This window comes from Cataglyphis hispanica, chromosome 15 (genome assembly GCF_021464435.1).
Source record: "Cataglyphis hispanica isolate Lineage 1 chromosome 15, ULB_Chis1_1.0, whole genome shotgun sequence".
Taxonomy (NCBI): domain Eukaryota; kingdom Metazoa; phylum Arthropoda; class Insecta; order Hymenoptera; family Formicidae; genus Cataglyphis; species Cataglyphis hispanica.
In genome coordinates this window covers 4,347,593-4,364,583 of record NC_065968.1, presented here as the reverse complement: position 1 = coordinate 4,364,583, position 16,991 = coordinate 4,347,593, and the positions used below count along the sequence as shown (strand labels likewise).

Genomic DNA, 16,991 nt, shown 5'->3' with positions numbered 1-16,991 from the left:
CGTTAACAACAATTAGGGTCGAGAGTACCCCTTCTCGCGCAAGAGAAATTAAACGCGCAAATTCGCATTCTGTGAAGCAATGTGCATCCGTCTCTCCTCCCCGCAATTCCCTCTCCTACACAGACGCGTACATTCACACGTGCGCGAATGTCGTTTCGGCTCGCTTCGTGTCCGCTCGTGCGAATGTATGCGAATTATTTCACGCGTGCGCGCATCTCTTGTCCTATCCCTCTCACCGAATTAGCAGTAGTCGGAATTCCGAACAAGGCCAGAGAGGAGAATCGCCATCAGAGAAAGTTCTTACTTCGTTCCCCACGAAGAGAAACAGCGCGCCGTCCATTCTTCCACATCTCCAAGTCCCTCCCTCTTTTTCTTTTCCAAGGACGTGCCATAACGCGCATAATTGCCTCTCTAACCACGCGAGTCCCCCCGTTTTTAATGAATTGATTAATGCGCGGAGCGTGATCTATATAGAGGAAGGATAGAAGAGGAAGAAGAGGAAGTAGATTGCGATGATGAAGAAAGGAATTGACTTCAGTCAGTCGCGCTGACCATTCAAGACAGATATTTTCATAAAACTTATCTTTTTCCCAAACAATTTTTGAAGTTAAATTTCGAAATATGAGTTTTGAATCCGTAAAATTTCCAGATACATAGTTTGTCGAAATTTTTAATAACTATAAATGTGTATGTATAAAAGGATTAAAATTGCCACGAGAATACTGCTCTTATAATTCATCGCGAAAAAAAAAAAAGAATGAGATAAAACGAGACTGCAGAGAGTATTGATAACGTGTGTAAAATTGATTAAGCGTGGGGTACTCGAGTTTATGGTATTCATTATAATTATACACTTGCTATAAAATATCAATTGTCACAAGAGAGACAAATGATTATAAACTCTTCCGATCGGTTCTCTGAAAATATGTACGAGTCTTAAGTAGAAAGTACGCATCTTTAGTTTTTTGAACTTTAAAAGAATCCACGATCGACGCGTCCAAAGCACAAGCACAAACGAAAATCCGCGCGAGCAAGAGGCATTCCTTTTTTTTTTTGTGGGGAGAGGGCAAGTGTCTCTCGCGGTCGCTCTTTTTTTTTTTTTAAATCTCGAGATATAGGGTTTAATAAGTATGTTAGGGGTGTGCAGCTGCATGAGAGGTGCGTTGTTGTGTTTCAGTGCTCACCTCTATGACGGGGCTGACCTTGAACTCTCTGAGCACCCAGTCAGCGAAGAAGTTGTTCACCTGCCAACTGTGCGGCAAGGTACTATGCAGCAAAGCATCCCTGAAACGCCACGTTGCCGACAAACACGCCGAACGACAGGAGGAGTACAGATGCGTCATCTGCGAGCGGGTGTACTGCTCGCGTAATTCCCTGATGACCCATATATATACCTATCATAAGAGCAGACCCGGCGACATTGACATTAAGTTCTTTTGAAGGTTTAGATAAGGTAGGGACCATCACACATACACATTCGCTATGAACATCTATGGCGCATTTCTCCAAGATTTTAACATAATCTCTCAAAACTCTCACCCTTATGCGATTTAACACATATGCGTACATACACATTCCTTTCCTCTCTCTCTCTCTCTCTCTCTCTCTCTCTCTCTCTCTCTCTCTCTATCGATATTTTCTATTTTCTCTTCTTCTTACATACATATCCGCAAAGTTACGGAAGCGCGCACGCTTATTTTCCTATCATCAAGACTCCAATTTCATATTCCTCATTTCTTTCTCTCGTATTCGCTTTCGCGCGTCTACCAAAGATGCATATCGTCTTCTCTCTCGTCGCCCCCGACCGAGAGAGCTTGCTTCCTCCTCCTTCGCGAGAATAGTGCATGCCACGGCGAGAAACCGGTCCCGAAGAGACTTGTGCACGCGGGTACATTTTCTTTCTCTTCCTGGTTCGTCTTACGGTCGCCGCCGCTTCTCTCGGCTCGCGTAACCACTTTCTTTTCCTCTCATCCCGTCGTCCTTCGCGCCCCTTCGGTACCGTACGCGCCCGCCCGATCGTGTTCTTCCGGTATTCGCCGGTCCGTTATACCTACTGTCAGTGACTCGAGAAACTCCGACGCATCAGTGAAGCAGCACATGCTGCCTACATCGGCGAATTGATAGCGGGGAAAAAAGAATGCGCAGGCAAGCGAACGAGGGTTGGAGGAGGGAAGATGAGATTTTCTAAAAGTTTAACGAGGGAGAAATGAGTCTAGATATATTTTAAATTTCTTTTCGATTGCGTGTCTTCTGCATTTGGGAAATGATTTTTTTTTATTTTACTAACATTATCTATTTGACAAACGTCTCTTAAGGCTTCAAATGTGACGTTACGTTAAAAGTTAAAATATCCGACTGTCGCTCAATATTATGTATTTTCTCTTCGTAAATATATAACATATATAGTGCTATTATTATATTATTAATGTCATCGCGATGCGATCGGTACTTTCATTTATTTCAGTCTGTAATACGTGATGTATGATTAGAGATAAAGAAGAGAGAGCATCGAAGGTTTTATTTTTCTTTCATTTCTATTACGCGGAATTAATTTTATTATAAATCTACAGCGGACCGAGCAAAAAGGCCATTTCGTTGACATTTTTAGAATCGCTAAATAACATGGAAAATCTTTATCTACTTAATACTTTTGAAGATTATCGAAAGTTTTGTCAAAGAAATCAAAATCTTGGAGTGACATATTGGCTAACTTTATTTTCTGGTGCGGAGAGTCATGAGAAAATAGGTATATGAGACGGTGAAATTAAATGTCAAACTTTTTTTTGGCAATTAACAATAAAAGCGACAGCAAAATCTCGCTTGCGATAGGAAACTACAATTAAGAGAATTTCCCCAATTGTTCTACGTCTTATTCTTTTTTGTTTATATGACATTTGCTGTACCTCGTATGTCTTTCTTCGTACAGTTTCTTTTCTTTCAGTTAAACTACCGATCTAGCTATTTGTTGCTTGTTTGTTTGCATGTCCACCTAATTGTCCGCCTGCTGCTTGCCTGCTTGTTTGTAGCTTTGACTACGTGTCTAATTTCATTCGCATTTTTCTCGATTATTTTTTTATCAATGCCATTTTCACGCGTCAAATCGATTGGAGAAAATCGATTGGATGATTTGAGATGTAATCATCGATAATGCGATTCAATGTAATCGCGACGATTGGCAGAAATTCTTTCGCGAGAATGTAAAAAGCAGCGATAATCCTTACTTGTCAAAGAATTTTTATAAAGTGAACGTTATATATAAAAGTTAAAATATAATATTTCAGTTAATATTGAATTCCACTTTTTTCTTTTGATTATTAGCATTTTGATTACTTTTTTCTTTTGTGTTATAATTTTTTATTGATTTGATAAAACCGATACTCTCTACATGAATGTCGAGCAATCAGGATAATCATAAGGTTTTTATGCGAAAGATTCGTGAATTATTATTCGCGAAATATAGAATGCTCGCATTTTTTAATCTTGATCCAGTTAAATTTCTAATTTCTTCGATTAATCTCATAACAATGACAAAAATAGCATACGTTTGATTTTTCAAGCTAAACACAATTTAATTTAGTACGCGAACTATGATAATTTTTATCGACGGATTGATTCCGATACGCTAACGCCATACTAATCACTGCTCTAGCTCGATATACACGGGTCTGATACATAAAGATCCCCTCCCTCTTTTCTTCGTCCCGTCTCTCATTTTCTCTTCCTAGGTCAAGATCTTTTAGTATCGTGTATCATTTCGGATACTCGATACAAGAGCAAAATAGTAATGACAACTACACGTCTCTCAATGCTATCTAATAATCTTATCTATCTAATTTGGCTGTACGAAACTTTACAGCGATTTGTACATAACTCCGCACTACATTCTGAATTTATTTTTAAATGCAATTAAATCTTGATAAGTCTGAGAGCTGGTAATTCCGAGTATAATTTTTCTCTTATAGATTATTGATTTATGTGAAAAATTAATATACATATGATTTATGTAAAACAATGTATATTGTGATCTATTTATTATATTATGCATATTTACATAGAATCAAATAAGTTGTGACAGTTTAAAAATCAGACTTAATTTTTAAAGAATAAAATTCCAAATTTTCTCAGTGCTGTTTCTAATTTAATTTTAAAGATATCAACTACTTCATATTTAGCAGATAAATGATAATGATATTTTCAAGATGAGAACAACTCAATGCAAGTACCAACTCTGAGCTTTTAACGATCGATACATCTTATCGTGTCACTTGATCAATCCTGTTTTTACAGCTTCGCCTAAATTGAAGCGGACTATGAAGAATTAAAGATTGAAATTAGATTTTAATATTTCATGTTTTACATGCGCGGCAAACTATATCTTACATATAACATCAGAGTCGATTCGTAATAACGAATATATAATCGAATCTTCTTATTATTAACTCCTTGAAACCAAATAATCTGGCTTATTCTTAACTATTTCGCTTTCCTATATTCTCACTTTAACGACACAAAATATAATCACGAGCGCTATCAATTTATTGTGAGGAAAAACGTGTCCATAACTTCTCATGTATGTATAAACAATGCCATACTATATATATATATATATATATATATATATATATATATATATATTTTATACATACTCGTGAAAAGAAACCATGAAATTAAAAAAATCAAAAAACTACAAGAAATGAAAGATAATAAATCTGTTTATGGGGCTGCACTGTATGTTATATTTTTTTGCAGTCACATTGAAACAGTTATACGAATAAATGTTAGGGAGAAGAAAAAAAAATTCTTATGCATTCGTCCAGTATTGTTAAGCGATGAGTTATGGATGCGCATGATATCTTCTGTCCTTTGGACGCTTTCCTACTCTAAGTACGATCACGTAACAGAGATGGAAAGCGAGTTAAGAGTACGAAGATTCGATCGTGTATACGTATGCAGTCTCAATGAATATTAACGTTTGTGGCGAATCGGATAATCGTTCCGAGAGCGATCTTATACGGATTTGGATGCGTTTTCAGGTACGGGCAACGGGATGCATCCGGCACCGACGACGCCTCCCACTGTCATATACCGAATGCCGCCACCCGCGCCGGGTGGCATAAACGAGTCTCAGGAATGCCCGTACTGCCGTCGTAACTTTTCATGCTACTACTCCCTCAAACGTCACTTCCAGGACAAACACGAGCAATCGGACACGCTCTACGTCTGCGAGTTCTGCAACCGTACGTATCGTACCAAGAACTCACTGACGACGCACAAGAGTCTGCAGCATCGCGGCACCAACGGCGTGCTCAAGCGGCTCCTAAAGGCCTCGGCGATCAAGAACGTTCTCGGTAACATGCATCATCAGATGCAGATGCAGCAGCAACCGCAATGAAAACGCCAGAAAAGTCAAAGCCTCCCCGTGCCGTACCATCTGCAAAATCGTCGTCGTCCCGTCATCGTCGTCGTCGTCATCGTCATCATCGCGCTGCTATCGTCGTCGTTTCGCAATTTGTTTTGCTCAACATCAATTTGTTGGCGCGTTATGAGAAGCAAGATAAAATAATCGAAAACGCGGAAATGCTACCTTGCATTCCGAGATGCTCGAGTCCAACGCAAAGCGCCTAGATTGAATAATGGTTGATCGAATTCTCTTCCCTTATCTGAATTACCGATCTGCGATCTGTGGAAGAGAATAGAATTGCTAACCAGAGATAATTTATCTTAAGATACAGTTCATACGCTTCGCTATTCATTCGCGAAAGTTGGTTAAGGAAAAGTTGGATTGTAGATAAATTCTAATTTCTCTATCTACATTACTGATTCGTGATTGAGATAAAGGCAGTTAATTAATCACATTTAATTAATTATTGAAGTGAATCAATAATAACTTGAATTAACAAAATCTTTTTTCTCCATCGATTATATATAGGTCCGTAACTTAAAAAGATAGCAAATCGTTAAATATAAATTGAATTAACTGATTGGTTAATTTATTAATTTGCAGTGAAATTCTAATAATCTTATTGCATTTGCAGAACATGTAATGCATATCGTGATCAATTATCGTGAGATATTAAATGGAAAACGGATGAGAAAGAATGAAAAGGAGAAAGCAGAAAATTCCAAAGTTAAAGTCTGAATCGCGAACGAGTTAGTCTGATTCGAATTTTGAATTGTATCTCCCTTAGTTTTCCATCGAGATATACACACACACAGTTCTGCTAGTTTAGATTTGTCGATTAGCATCGTAATTTTTCTTTGTCAAGACTGCAATTAATCCAAAGAAGGACAATTTGACTGAGAAATTTGTAATTTGACTGAAATGAGGAAAGAACGAGACGAGGCTTAAACGTTAAAGTTAGTGCGCAAAGAAAGTTCGCAAATAAAGAAAAAAAAAAAAAAAAACATTCCATTATCAGCGATTGTATCGCTGCACGCTGGTGATTCGAGTTGACTAAGATGTTGGCTTGTCGACTTTTCGGCAAGAATTTTGCGCGGGAGATTTATGCATTTTCGAGGACGTTATCCCGCCGTGTTTTTAACTAGCGTTGTCCAAAAGTGCACATCGCAAAAATAAAGAAAAAAAAAAAACGTGTAAAAAAGATTAAGGAAGCCTATTTAGGATAGGATGTTTGTGGAGAAGGAAAAGTCTTCCGGGAATCGTTTCCGTGATTGAATTTACGTTAGGAATGGAATTTTTTTTTTTTACATCGGGACACACGCCTAAAACGTAGACAGCGCGCTTAATGAATCGCTTAATGCGCCGGTAATGAATATCAATGTGTTTTCGCGATCTGCCTCTCGTGTGCGTTACAAGTTCGAAAAGTATACATTACGCGAAGGCGGGATGATAAATCGCGAAAGAGATCGTCTCTTCTGTTTAAAACGGATAATTTTAACGCGCCGAATCTAGAATCGCGTTTAAACGTGTTCGTGATTAATTCGCGGACAAATGCAAGCCGGGAAGAGACAATAGATCATAAACGCGAGATCGCGAAAAGAGAGAGGATAAAAGCGGATCGATGAGCTTGGGCCTAAAGGCGAAACGACGGACGAAGCGAGGATGCACCGATGCGTCCGAACGCGCCAAAGTGATCGCGCGACGCAATGACAGTAATCGAGATCGCGACACGTTGCGATCGATCGACGGTTAACATTTGAAAGGAAAGGGAGGACGATAACGGTTTTATGAAACGAGAGACAAGAGAAAGATAAAGAAGCGTGTATACAGACGCGGAGGTGTGGTAGAGCTATATCATGGGTTCTTAACTTGTATATGTAGGTTTGTCGTATGCGCTAAATACAAACTATATTTTTAACTCTTTAAAAGTAATATTTTGAATTGTAAATATATTATATTCATACGCGATACATCGATAACGATGATATTCTCCTGTTCAAATTTTATAAAAATCGGCATAGCCCTACCATATAGGTATCTCGTGGACGAGCGGAGCAGTGGAGCTTACGGAGCTTACGGTTCATTTTTCAATCATCTTTTGCCATTTTTAGAGAACATTCTTAAACCTGTTTCCCTCAACGTGCACTTTTTATGGTCGTTGATCGAGCCAAGAAAAATTATTCTCCATTCCGCGTCTATTTGTCATTTCGAAAGAGATGCATTTCGCAAATCAAACTTTAAACGATTGGCATAGCCTCAGTTAGTGCGCGAACGATTATAGAGAACACTGCTCTGCTCTTCAAATTTTTAATATATCCATATTAACAAATGTACAAGCAAGAAGAAACCCTAAAAGTTGTTCATCGTAACATATTCAGGTTTAAAACTCAGCGTAGAGAAGGAGAAAAAAAAAATGTTGATGTTTTATCTGTAAGGCTAAAAAGGAAATGCCATAATAATTAACGAGCAAGTACAAATTATCGTGGAAAATATAAATTATGTCTACGTCTAACTCTTAGGATGCGTAGTATCGGAAAGGGAAATATTTAACGGAGAAAGGCGCGGGGAAAAAAGAAACGAGTACGGGAAAGGGCATCGCTTGCCTCGAATTTTATTCGCGGCCGGGTAGAAAGATTAAAAGAGAGAAGGAAAAAAGAGAAAGATGCGCGAGAGAAAAAGGACGAAGGGTAAGCACGATTTTCCAAACATATCTTCAAAGTGTGAAGTATACTGTGAAAAAAAAAATATACGATTTTAGATATTTAGCTCTATCTCTATATCGAGAGATTTTATAATAATTATTACGTATACATTCATAAATCGGTAGACCGATTCTCGATGACGTTTGGTCAGGGCATAATGTGGAGAGCACGATATGGATTGACAAAGTGAGGCCGCGAGATATTTTGCGTTTTTGTCTTTCTTATATTTTTTTTTTGTTGTTTAAAAAGTCATTTTCGAATTATTAAGAAATGCGCGATTGGTGAGGAAGAAAAAATTTATCCTAGTCATTCCGGAAATTTTTGTGATTCTGTGATATCGAGGATCGTGGCATTAAACGATTCGATGTGAAAAAAAGGCGAAAAAAGAGAGAGATAGACCAAAAAGAATATATGTCTGTTCCACATTATGATCGCCGGACGTATTCTTAAAAAAAAAAAAAATTCTTTTAGCGACGAAAAAAAGAAAGAAAATTGATTATTAATTATTATTAAATATAAAATATCGGAAAATTTCTGTGATGTTCTTCGGTTGGTATCCTAGCGCGACTGCTAAAGCTATGTGAACGGAAAAAAAAAAGTATACGGAATTTTATGTCGATGTTCGGTGTTGTATGATATATTGTAAGAGGCGAGACTGTGTGTCGGGAAAAAAAATTTCATCATACTATTTCGAAATTCTCGAGATGGGGTGGGGGTAAGGATGGGATGGTGGGCAATCGCTGATCGATCTGTCGGTTTAAAAAAAGAAACGTGTAATTTGTTTCAAAGCAAAAAATAATTTTTTTAAAAATCTTGCCACGATGCTCTCACAATTAATGAAAGTAATATAGAGAACGATTATAAAGTTCGATAGTTCAAACTATTCCTACTCCAAGGTACGATTAAAAATTTCAGAGACATGTACACGCGAATCGAGAAATATATATTTTTCTCTCTCCGTTAATACGCGCACGATAAATGTATCCAGAACGATCAACCGTTGCCATTCATCGCTGATTAGACTTAGTCTAGTGTAAACGTCTAGTAAAGTCCGCACACGCGTGTTGTGGGTGGATAGGTATACGCGCAAGAGTGCGTACGAGGGCGTGTTTGCGTGCTCACTTGCATTATATACACGTCCCCGAATGCACACGCAAGCACGTAACTATTGCAGGGTAACGACCCATCGCATGCCGAAGCGGAAAAAAAGCGCGCGAAAAAAAAAAAGGAGAAAAACAAAATAACTATAGATTATTTATCGGAATGTGCCAAGGTCCCGAACCGTTTACACGGACGAAATTTTAGATAAGGTAGGACGCGCCCCCCGTCTCACCCGCGTGTCGAGTGAAGAAATATTATCAATATTAATAAGGCTAATCGTTTTAGGATATAAAGGAGGTACGATTTAAAGAAAAAGAAAAAAAATATTATACGGAAAAAATTTTTTCCGATCTTTAATGTATTAATGAATTATTCTTCGTCCCGTATGGTTTTTAAAAAAGAACCCGAGGATAAGATGATATACGCGGCGAAAATATAAATATTTTCGATTCTATCTAAACGTTATCTTTCGCTCGCATCCTGTGTATAACGTGCATATGTATATATTACGAGATGTATAAGGAACCGCGCGTATTCTCCCAATATGATACGAGAAAAAACTGTAAATTACACCGACGTGTAACTCACAGCAGGATTTATTATTGCGGCGGTAGGGTGCGATGCGTGTGTTGCTTCGAGGATCGTAGCGTCTCTCTCTGCGGTTTTCGCGCAGTTACTGTTTACTTAAAAAAAAATCACTCGGTTTTTCGCCTGTCGACCGGCGACAAAATACGTGCAATCTCATCGTCAACAAAATTAAATATATCGTAACCGTTAAAAGGAGGAATGCCCTTCATCAGGAGCGTTCCTCGCACTTCGTGCTGCTCCAGCAGCTTCCTTTTAAAAGAGCCACCTCTAAGTTAGTCACCCATTCTTCGACGCGAACGGGTTCTTCGGTATAAAATGTAATCGATATATATTATAACTCGAAGAGGTCAAGTTTAATTCCTGGCGCTGTGACGAATACGCGAATTTATACTTTTGAGAAGGCTGATTTTTTTTTTGTAACGTTTAATATTGTCGATTTATTTAAAGACTCAAATTTATTTCTATTAGTGTTTCCTCCTCGTTTTTCTTAATACGTATATATATACATATATATATATATATATATATATATATATATATATATATTCCTATTTTTTTTAGAGGAACCGACTGATTAGATTTTTTTTTTTTTAATTGGTTTAAAGTTTTCTTTCATCGTGTGTGATATTATATTACCAAAGAGCATCGAGAAAACTTTGTAATACTTGCTCCGACGCGAATGATATTCACCGTGGAAAGTGTCGCGAATGCCGCATCTATAACACGTCAATCGACAATTTTTCCATCGAAAATCGAACGACGTATTATTTTTACTTCATTCTTTTTGTCTATTCTATTTTTAATAAAATCCAATATTTTGATTAAAAATATTAACTGACAAAATCGATACTAAGTAATACTATTTAACGATGGCGGTGCGTAGCTCTAACATGGGGAATATCACGAGAATCCGGGAAAGTTATAAATCGATTGTTTTCAATAGGGGAACACTTTTCAATTTTAACGAAAAGAGAAAAGAAATTTTATTTCCAAAAGGGGGATCAAAAAATGGAACTGTAAATGGAAAACAGAGAGAAGTAAAAAAAAGATACCAATCAATAAAACAAAATAACAGTGTAATTAATTGAAATTGAAGACAAAAAGAGAAAAGAACATCGTGCATAGGAGAAAGACTACTTAGATTTATTTTTATTATGTCTTAAAAAAAAAAAGACTTTAAATAAAATATTTAAATTGTGCCATAATTAATATTAAAAAAAATCTTAAGTATAAATTTATTGTTACAAAGATTTTTAAATTTATCGGAAGAAAGGAAAATTACAAAAAAAAAAAAGAGACGAAAAGAAATGATGAAATGATAAGAAAAAGAAAATATCATTACTGTCTATGGGTAACTAATGCATAGTACGATAATACTTAGAGAACAAAACGTCGTGTCAGTTTAATGACGACTATTGTATCGACAAGAGAAACTGTAGGATTAAACGGTTGGTTATTTACGCTCAATATAACTAAGAACTTATGTATAGTACGGATCTTTTCTACTTGTACCAAAAATTTTATTGCTAACGACTTTGTTTTTTTTTCTTCCTTTTTTTTAATGTACATAGGGCATTACCTCATATCGTTCTTCATCAAGTATGCAATGCGAAATTATGATTAAGGTGTTAATTAAATTCATTTGAATTTAAATGTCCGGCTAGGAAGACGATTAGTTCACTAGACAGAGATATTCGGAGAAAAATCCAAGTAGATTATGTTTACGACGATAAAGTTGATTACACGTACGATTATGACACATTGCACATTTTGCCGCGTGTGACAAGATTATTACATTATATCGCGCGCGCCGACGTGCATTATCGTCGGCGTAATGCGTAATTCGCGCGATGCGGCATCAAGCGTCGAATATCTGGCTAATGCAACTTATCGTCTACAGTCAATTTAACATCCAATTCAATTATTCGGGCCAATGAGAACTTAGCGAGACTTCAAACATCGCACGTTCATCTATTGTTCACATGAGAGTGAAACGACACTGGATAATTTAATGTACCCTTGAATGTACATACGTGTACTCCCCAGAGAGAATGTGTGTGTATATGTATGTGTGAGAGAAAGATATATATATATATATATATATATATATATATATATATATATATATGAGCCCATGTGAATATATAACATCTCGATTGTGTAACTGAAGTGTATATGTGTATGTACATGTAGGTACGTATACGTATATGTATACGATATATCTGTGTATATATTAGATTAAGGAGGCACGCCGAGCGTGCGTGTCGCGAATAATCGAATCGCACGAGCGTAAACGAATGAGGTATGCGCTATTTTCTTAATGTATCATACAACGTAATAGGCACGCAGAAAGGATTTGTAACAGCTGCGGATTCATTTTGCTATCGAAAGCGTTTCGAAGGAAAATGCCCGAGGAGAACCTCACGGTTCTTCTTTCCTCCGAGAGAGAGAAGGCAGACAAAGATCGAGCTGGGAATCTAAATTCTCGCGAGCGATAAGCCAGAAGCTAGAGATTTCGCGCATCCGCAGTAGTTACGCTCCTTTTCTCGCTTCACGCATATTGTACGTCCGTTATTTCTGATACTATTATGGATATTCATTGTACGTATATTAAACATATCTTCCGCGAGAGAGTCTATCCACATAGGAGGAGATACTTGTGTATTCTAACATCGTCGGAGAGTTTTATATATTATGCTTTTTATGTATCATATTATGATTATCTCATTATCACCGTCATCGTCATCGTCGCCGCCGCCGCCATAATATTCACCAGCGTCACTCTCATCATTGATAATAGCATCATCACACATCATCCTTCTCATTATTATAATTATTTTACTATTATTATTATTATTATTATTATTATTATTATTATTAATTATTGATTATATAAATACTATTATTAGTAGTAGTAGAGCAGCACATTAGTATAATTTTTATTACTATAACTACTACTACTAGTATGATTATATTACTGCTGTTATATTGTTATTAGTACTGCTATATTACTATTATTTTCAATATCGTCAATAATTTTTTTTTTTTTTTTTTTTTTTTGTTATATCACACAATACGTTTATTATAAGATTATAGTTTGTTCATAAAATATGTACAATATTGACAACTGGTCGATGGTACTGGTTATGTTGCACTATGCACGCATAAATATTGTATAGACATCCTTTGTTAGAGCATCTATCTTTTTAGATCCTTATTTTTATTTCGTATTCTATTACGACGTTTTATAAAACCGATTGTTTAAATGTGTTAGGGGATCTTATATATTGAATGCTTATTATTTTTATTATTATTATTATTATTACACACGCAGTTATTAATTATTATTATTATATTATATTATTATTATTATTATTATTATTATTATTATTATTGCCGCTATTATAATAATTATAATTATTATGACTATATTGCTGTTATTATGAGTACTCTATATTGCTATTATTATCGTCATTCACCACTGCAATCATCTTTTACAACTAATTCCGCTATCGCTACATAATCGATATTGCTATTATAAAGAGTAATATTTATTCGGAAATTCGTTGTGACATATGTATTTTTGTCCGCAAGTCTGAAATGAGAGAGGGGAGAGATACATAGTCACGACATGTATAGACTGCGAATCGCGAAAAGCCGTTTCGCTCGCGTCGCGAAATATTTTGCCGATGCGTGCGCGACACTAAGTATCCATCCCTTTTTATCACATTGCTACATTGTAAGCTTAATTTTAGTTGCATCATCGTCACAGAGATCATAAGCTGTCGAAGTGTAGAACGGGTCGTAGAACGCAAAAGGATCCACGTGTTGCAAGAGCAGATCATAGCATGCTTTTTCGGTCTACCTTTTTTTTTTTTTTTTCTCGAGAAATCCTTATACATCCCTACATCCGGAGGAAGAGCATCAACGGAAATATTGAGATTAGCGCGAATAAGGAAGTAGTTCTCGCGTGGACTCTGCTTCTTACATTCCTTTTCGAATTCATATTTCTTTTCTATACTCGATCCTTGATGTAGTGCACGAACCCGAGATTAATTTACTCAACGATTCATTTTACGGTTCCACAAAATTAAAAAATTGAGAAAATACGCGAAAGTGTCGCGAGATTTAATGAAAAGTTTAAACGTTCTTCTTTACTAAGAGTGTAAAAGTGATTAAAAATATCTTTGGTAAAAATTATTTATTTTTTTAAATTTCTGATGTCATCTCTAATTGATTGAAAAACAAATTACAATTTTTTATAACTTGCCAAACTTGTATAACGTAAAATTAATATTTCATTAATAAATATTATTCGATATATTTATATTCACTGCGCGTCGAACGAGTGTAAAAAAAAAAATATATATATATATATATATATATATATATATATGCCTATAATTTTATTATTTCTACAAATAATATTTTTTTTTAAATCTCGGAATGTATTATATCGAGGTTCGAGTGCACCTATGCTTTCTACATCCCGTCGTCGAATCAATGTCGATTGACTCGCTCAAGTCGATCAATTTAATCGTAATAGAAAACGATGTTTGGATCAATACGAATCCGTATTAAGTTTTTATGCAACGGATTACGCTTCTCGACAAGAATTCTCGCACAATTTCGCGACGTTGTGGAATCTTCGGTGGACAATCACGGCCCGACTATAATTATAATGTAAACAAAGTGCAACACGCTGCCTTGCTGAACAGTACAAGTACAAAACGAATACAAATACATAAAGAGAGAAAAAAAAAAAGTACGCGTCTTCGATTTAATGAACGGGAACGATTACCGGTAGTTAAGGGATATCAAAACGAAGATAAAAACGACGACAAATTGTTAAGCCGTTAAGATGGAAAAAAAAAACAAAAAAAATAAATAAATAAATAAAAGAGGCTCCGTTGCGCTATATGACAACGGCCCGGATCCGTCGATCATATTATTATGCATGCACGAAGGCTAAATTAACGACGGTGAAAATGCATTTGTTCACAAATACCTCAGTTGCCGTGGCCTCAGACCTTTTCAAATTTTACACAGTAACTTTTCGCTAAAATACGTATCTTGTCCGTATGTTTGTCTGTCGCACTTATAATTTAGAAAGAGAGAGAGAGAAAGAAAGGCGTAGTAGTACCTTGCACTTGTGTAAACTTATACATCCTGTATATAGATAATACTGTGTATGCAAAATCACCGAGCGATAAATGTACGCGTATATCTGATTTTCGACATTTTGTTTGTCTAAAGTGAAAAGGTTCAAGCTAAAAAAATTACTATCGATCTCTAAATCTTTGCTTCGAACTTGCATTTGGATCGTAGAATTAACGGTCGCCTGTAATCAAGTATTTTAGAAGTATCAGATCGAACTTGAGGCAGGCGATCAATTTGGATCGGATCGGTAAAATGTAAGAGATACCTGAATATCTTTATTATGATCCAGAACATTGTGTCTCTCGATATAGTATGAGATAAAAATATAAAAAGATCTCAATTTAGATACTTCTTTTTTTGTATCTCCTACATTTTCCCCCTTCAATTTAATCGATGGACGACGGATATACTTGTATATATTTATCCCGCAACAATTACCTACACGCATCTCTTCTCCTTCCCTCGCCGATCGTTCTTCCATCACGCGTCGCCGAATTGAAGAGATCTGTCGCAATCGACACGTAATCACCTTCCGTAATTAATGAACGTATAAAGTTTGTAGGCCCCCGCCCTGTATTTACGATATAATCGAGTACTATCGAGGATGATATCGAGTTCCGACGAAGCCTATCCGAGGAAGAGCCTAATTACATTGTACGCCTCCGCGAAATCCTTGTTCCGGAAAGGTTCCACGCACAAATGCGAAGCTTCCGGTCCCGTTCTCGGCCCGGAGGCGAAACGACACTGCCAAAAACTACGTACAGCTCGTTAAGACCGTCACATATTCCACCGCCCGTTCTCCCACGAGGATCATCTTGAGTTTTAATCTAAATAATCATATAAAATATCTTCCGCGCGCGTCTGAGGCTCGGCAATAAGATATATTTCTCATCTAAGCTACAATAGTTGTTGTTGTACTTATTTCTCTTCTCTATTTCGTCACCAGTCTCTGGATGTTAAATGCGGCTACGAGCAACACGTGCATCGTTCGTATGTGACGGATTCCCAGATTGCGAGAGTGCACGCTTTTTAAGGGAACGAGTGATAGAACGACGCATGTGAGCGACGAGCGCGCGAAACTTCGCGTATTATTATTATTATTATTATTATTATTATTATTATTAATTATTATTATTATTATTATTACTATATTTTACAGAATGCGGATATTAGATATAAAAATATGTATAGATAGACATACACACAGACAGAGATGTACACGCAATTGCGAGCGCGCGATAAATACTTACGCGCACACACGTACACATATTGTTCCGTTATCGCCGTTATACCATCCGTGTAACATAACATTGCGAATAAACTTGCAGTTTATTAACCGATCAAATCTGTGACTGTTCCCCGTAAACGATCATGCTCTATAAGATTCACGTCTCTTATTGGAAATAAACATTTTCGTAATCAAAATAAATTTGCATATATACCTAATTCTGCGTGATAGATACATCTCGAAGAAGATTAAAGAAGACGAGTGAAAGAGAACCGGTTTGCAAAGGTATAAAGTTATTATATATAATGTTACTCTATTTTATAATGTAAAGAGAAAACATCAAAAACTTCTCGACGTACTATTTTATTTTTGGATTCTAGCTCTTCGTTGAATGTTTAAAATAAAAATGTATATCTATAAATACATATGTTGAGTGCTCTCTAACAGCTTTAATAATTTTATTTCAAACTTTTAAACAAATATTATTTATATAATATATAAACAAATATTTATATATTATTGGTTTATGAGATTTATATCAGTTTTAGTATCTTTTATATATACAACGAACAACAAATTATTAATAATAAATAACAAAATAAATATAATAACTATTAATTAATTAATAATAATATAGTTAATTAATAATAGTACTAATAATATATTAAATTATTTAAATGTATCATGTGGATGAGTTACGTACATGTAAAAATTTCAATTATAAAATATAAAAACTATCAGTAACGCGATTATATATGCTTATCTGATTTCTCAAACTTTTCTTGTATATGTGGATATACTGTAACAATTT

General features: G+C 35.9%; 1 protein-coding gene across 3 annotated transcripts in view; it reads left to right on the top strand.

Moving 5' to 3' along the window:
• The window catches only part of LOC126854882 (broad-complex core protein), a 70,058-nt gene extending 53,504 nt beyond the window's left edge, over positions 1-16,554 (top strand). For 2 of the 3 annotated variants that reach the window (XM_050602029.1, XM_050602027.1), the window contains exons 7-8: positions 1,178-1,453; positions 5,034-5,181. In XM_050602029.1, coding sequence (XP_050457986.1) covers positions 1,178-1,440 — 263 coding nt within the window. In that variant the 3' untranslated portion in view covers positions 1,441-1,453; positions 5,034-5,181. Of the gene's footprint in view, positions 1-1,177; positions 1,454-5,033 lie in introns of all 3 variants that reach the window. The other variant, XM_050602026.1, reaches the window with a different exon arrangement.
• Positions 16,555-16,991: the final 437 nt, after the last annotated feature.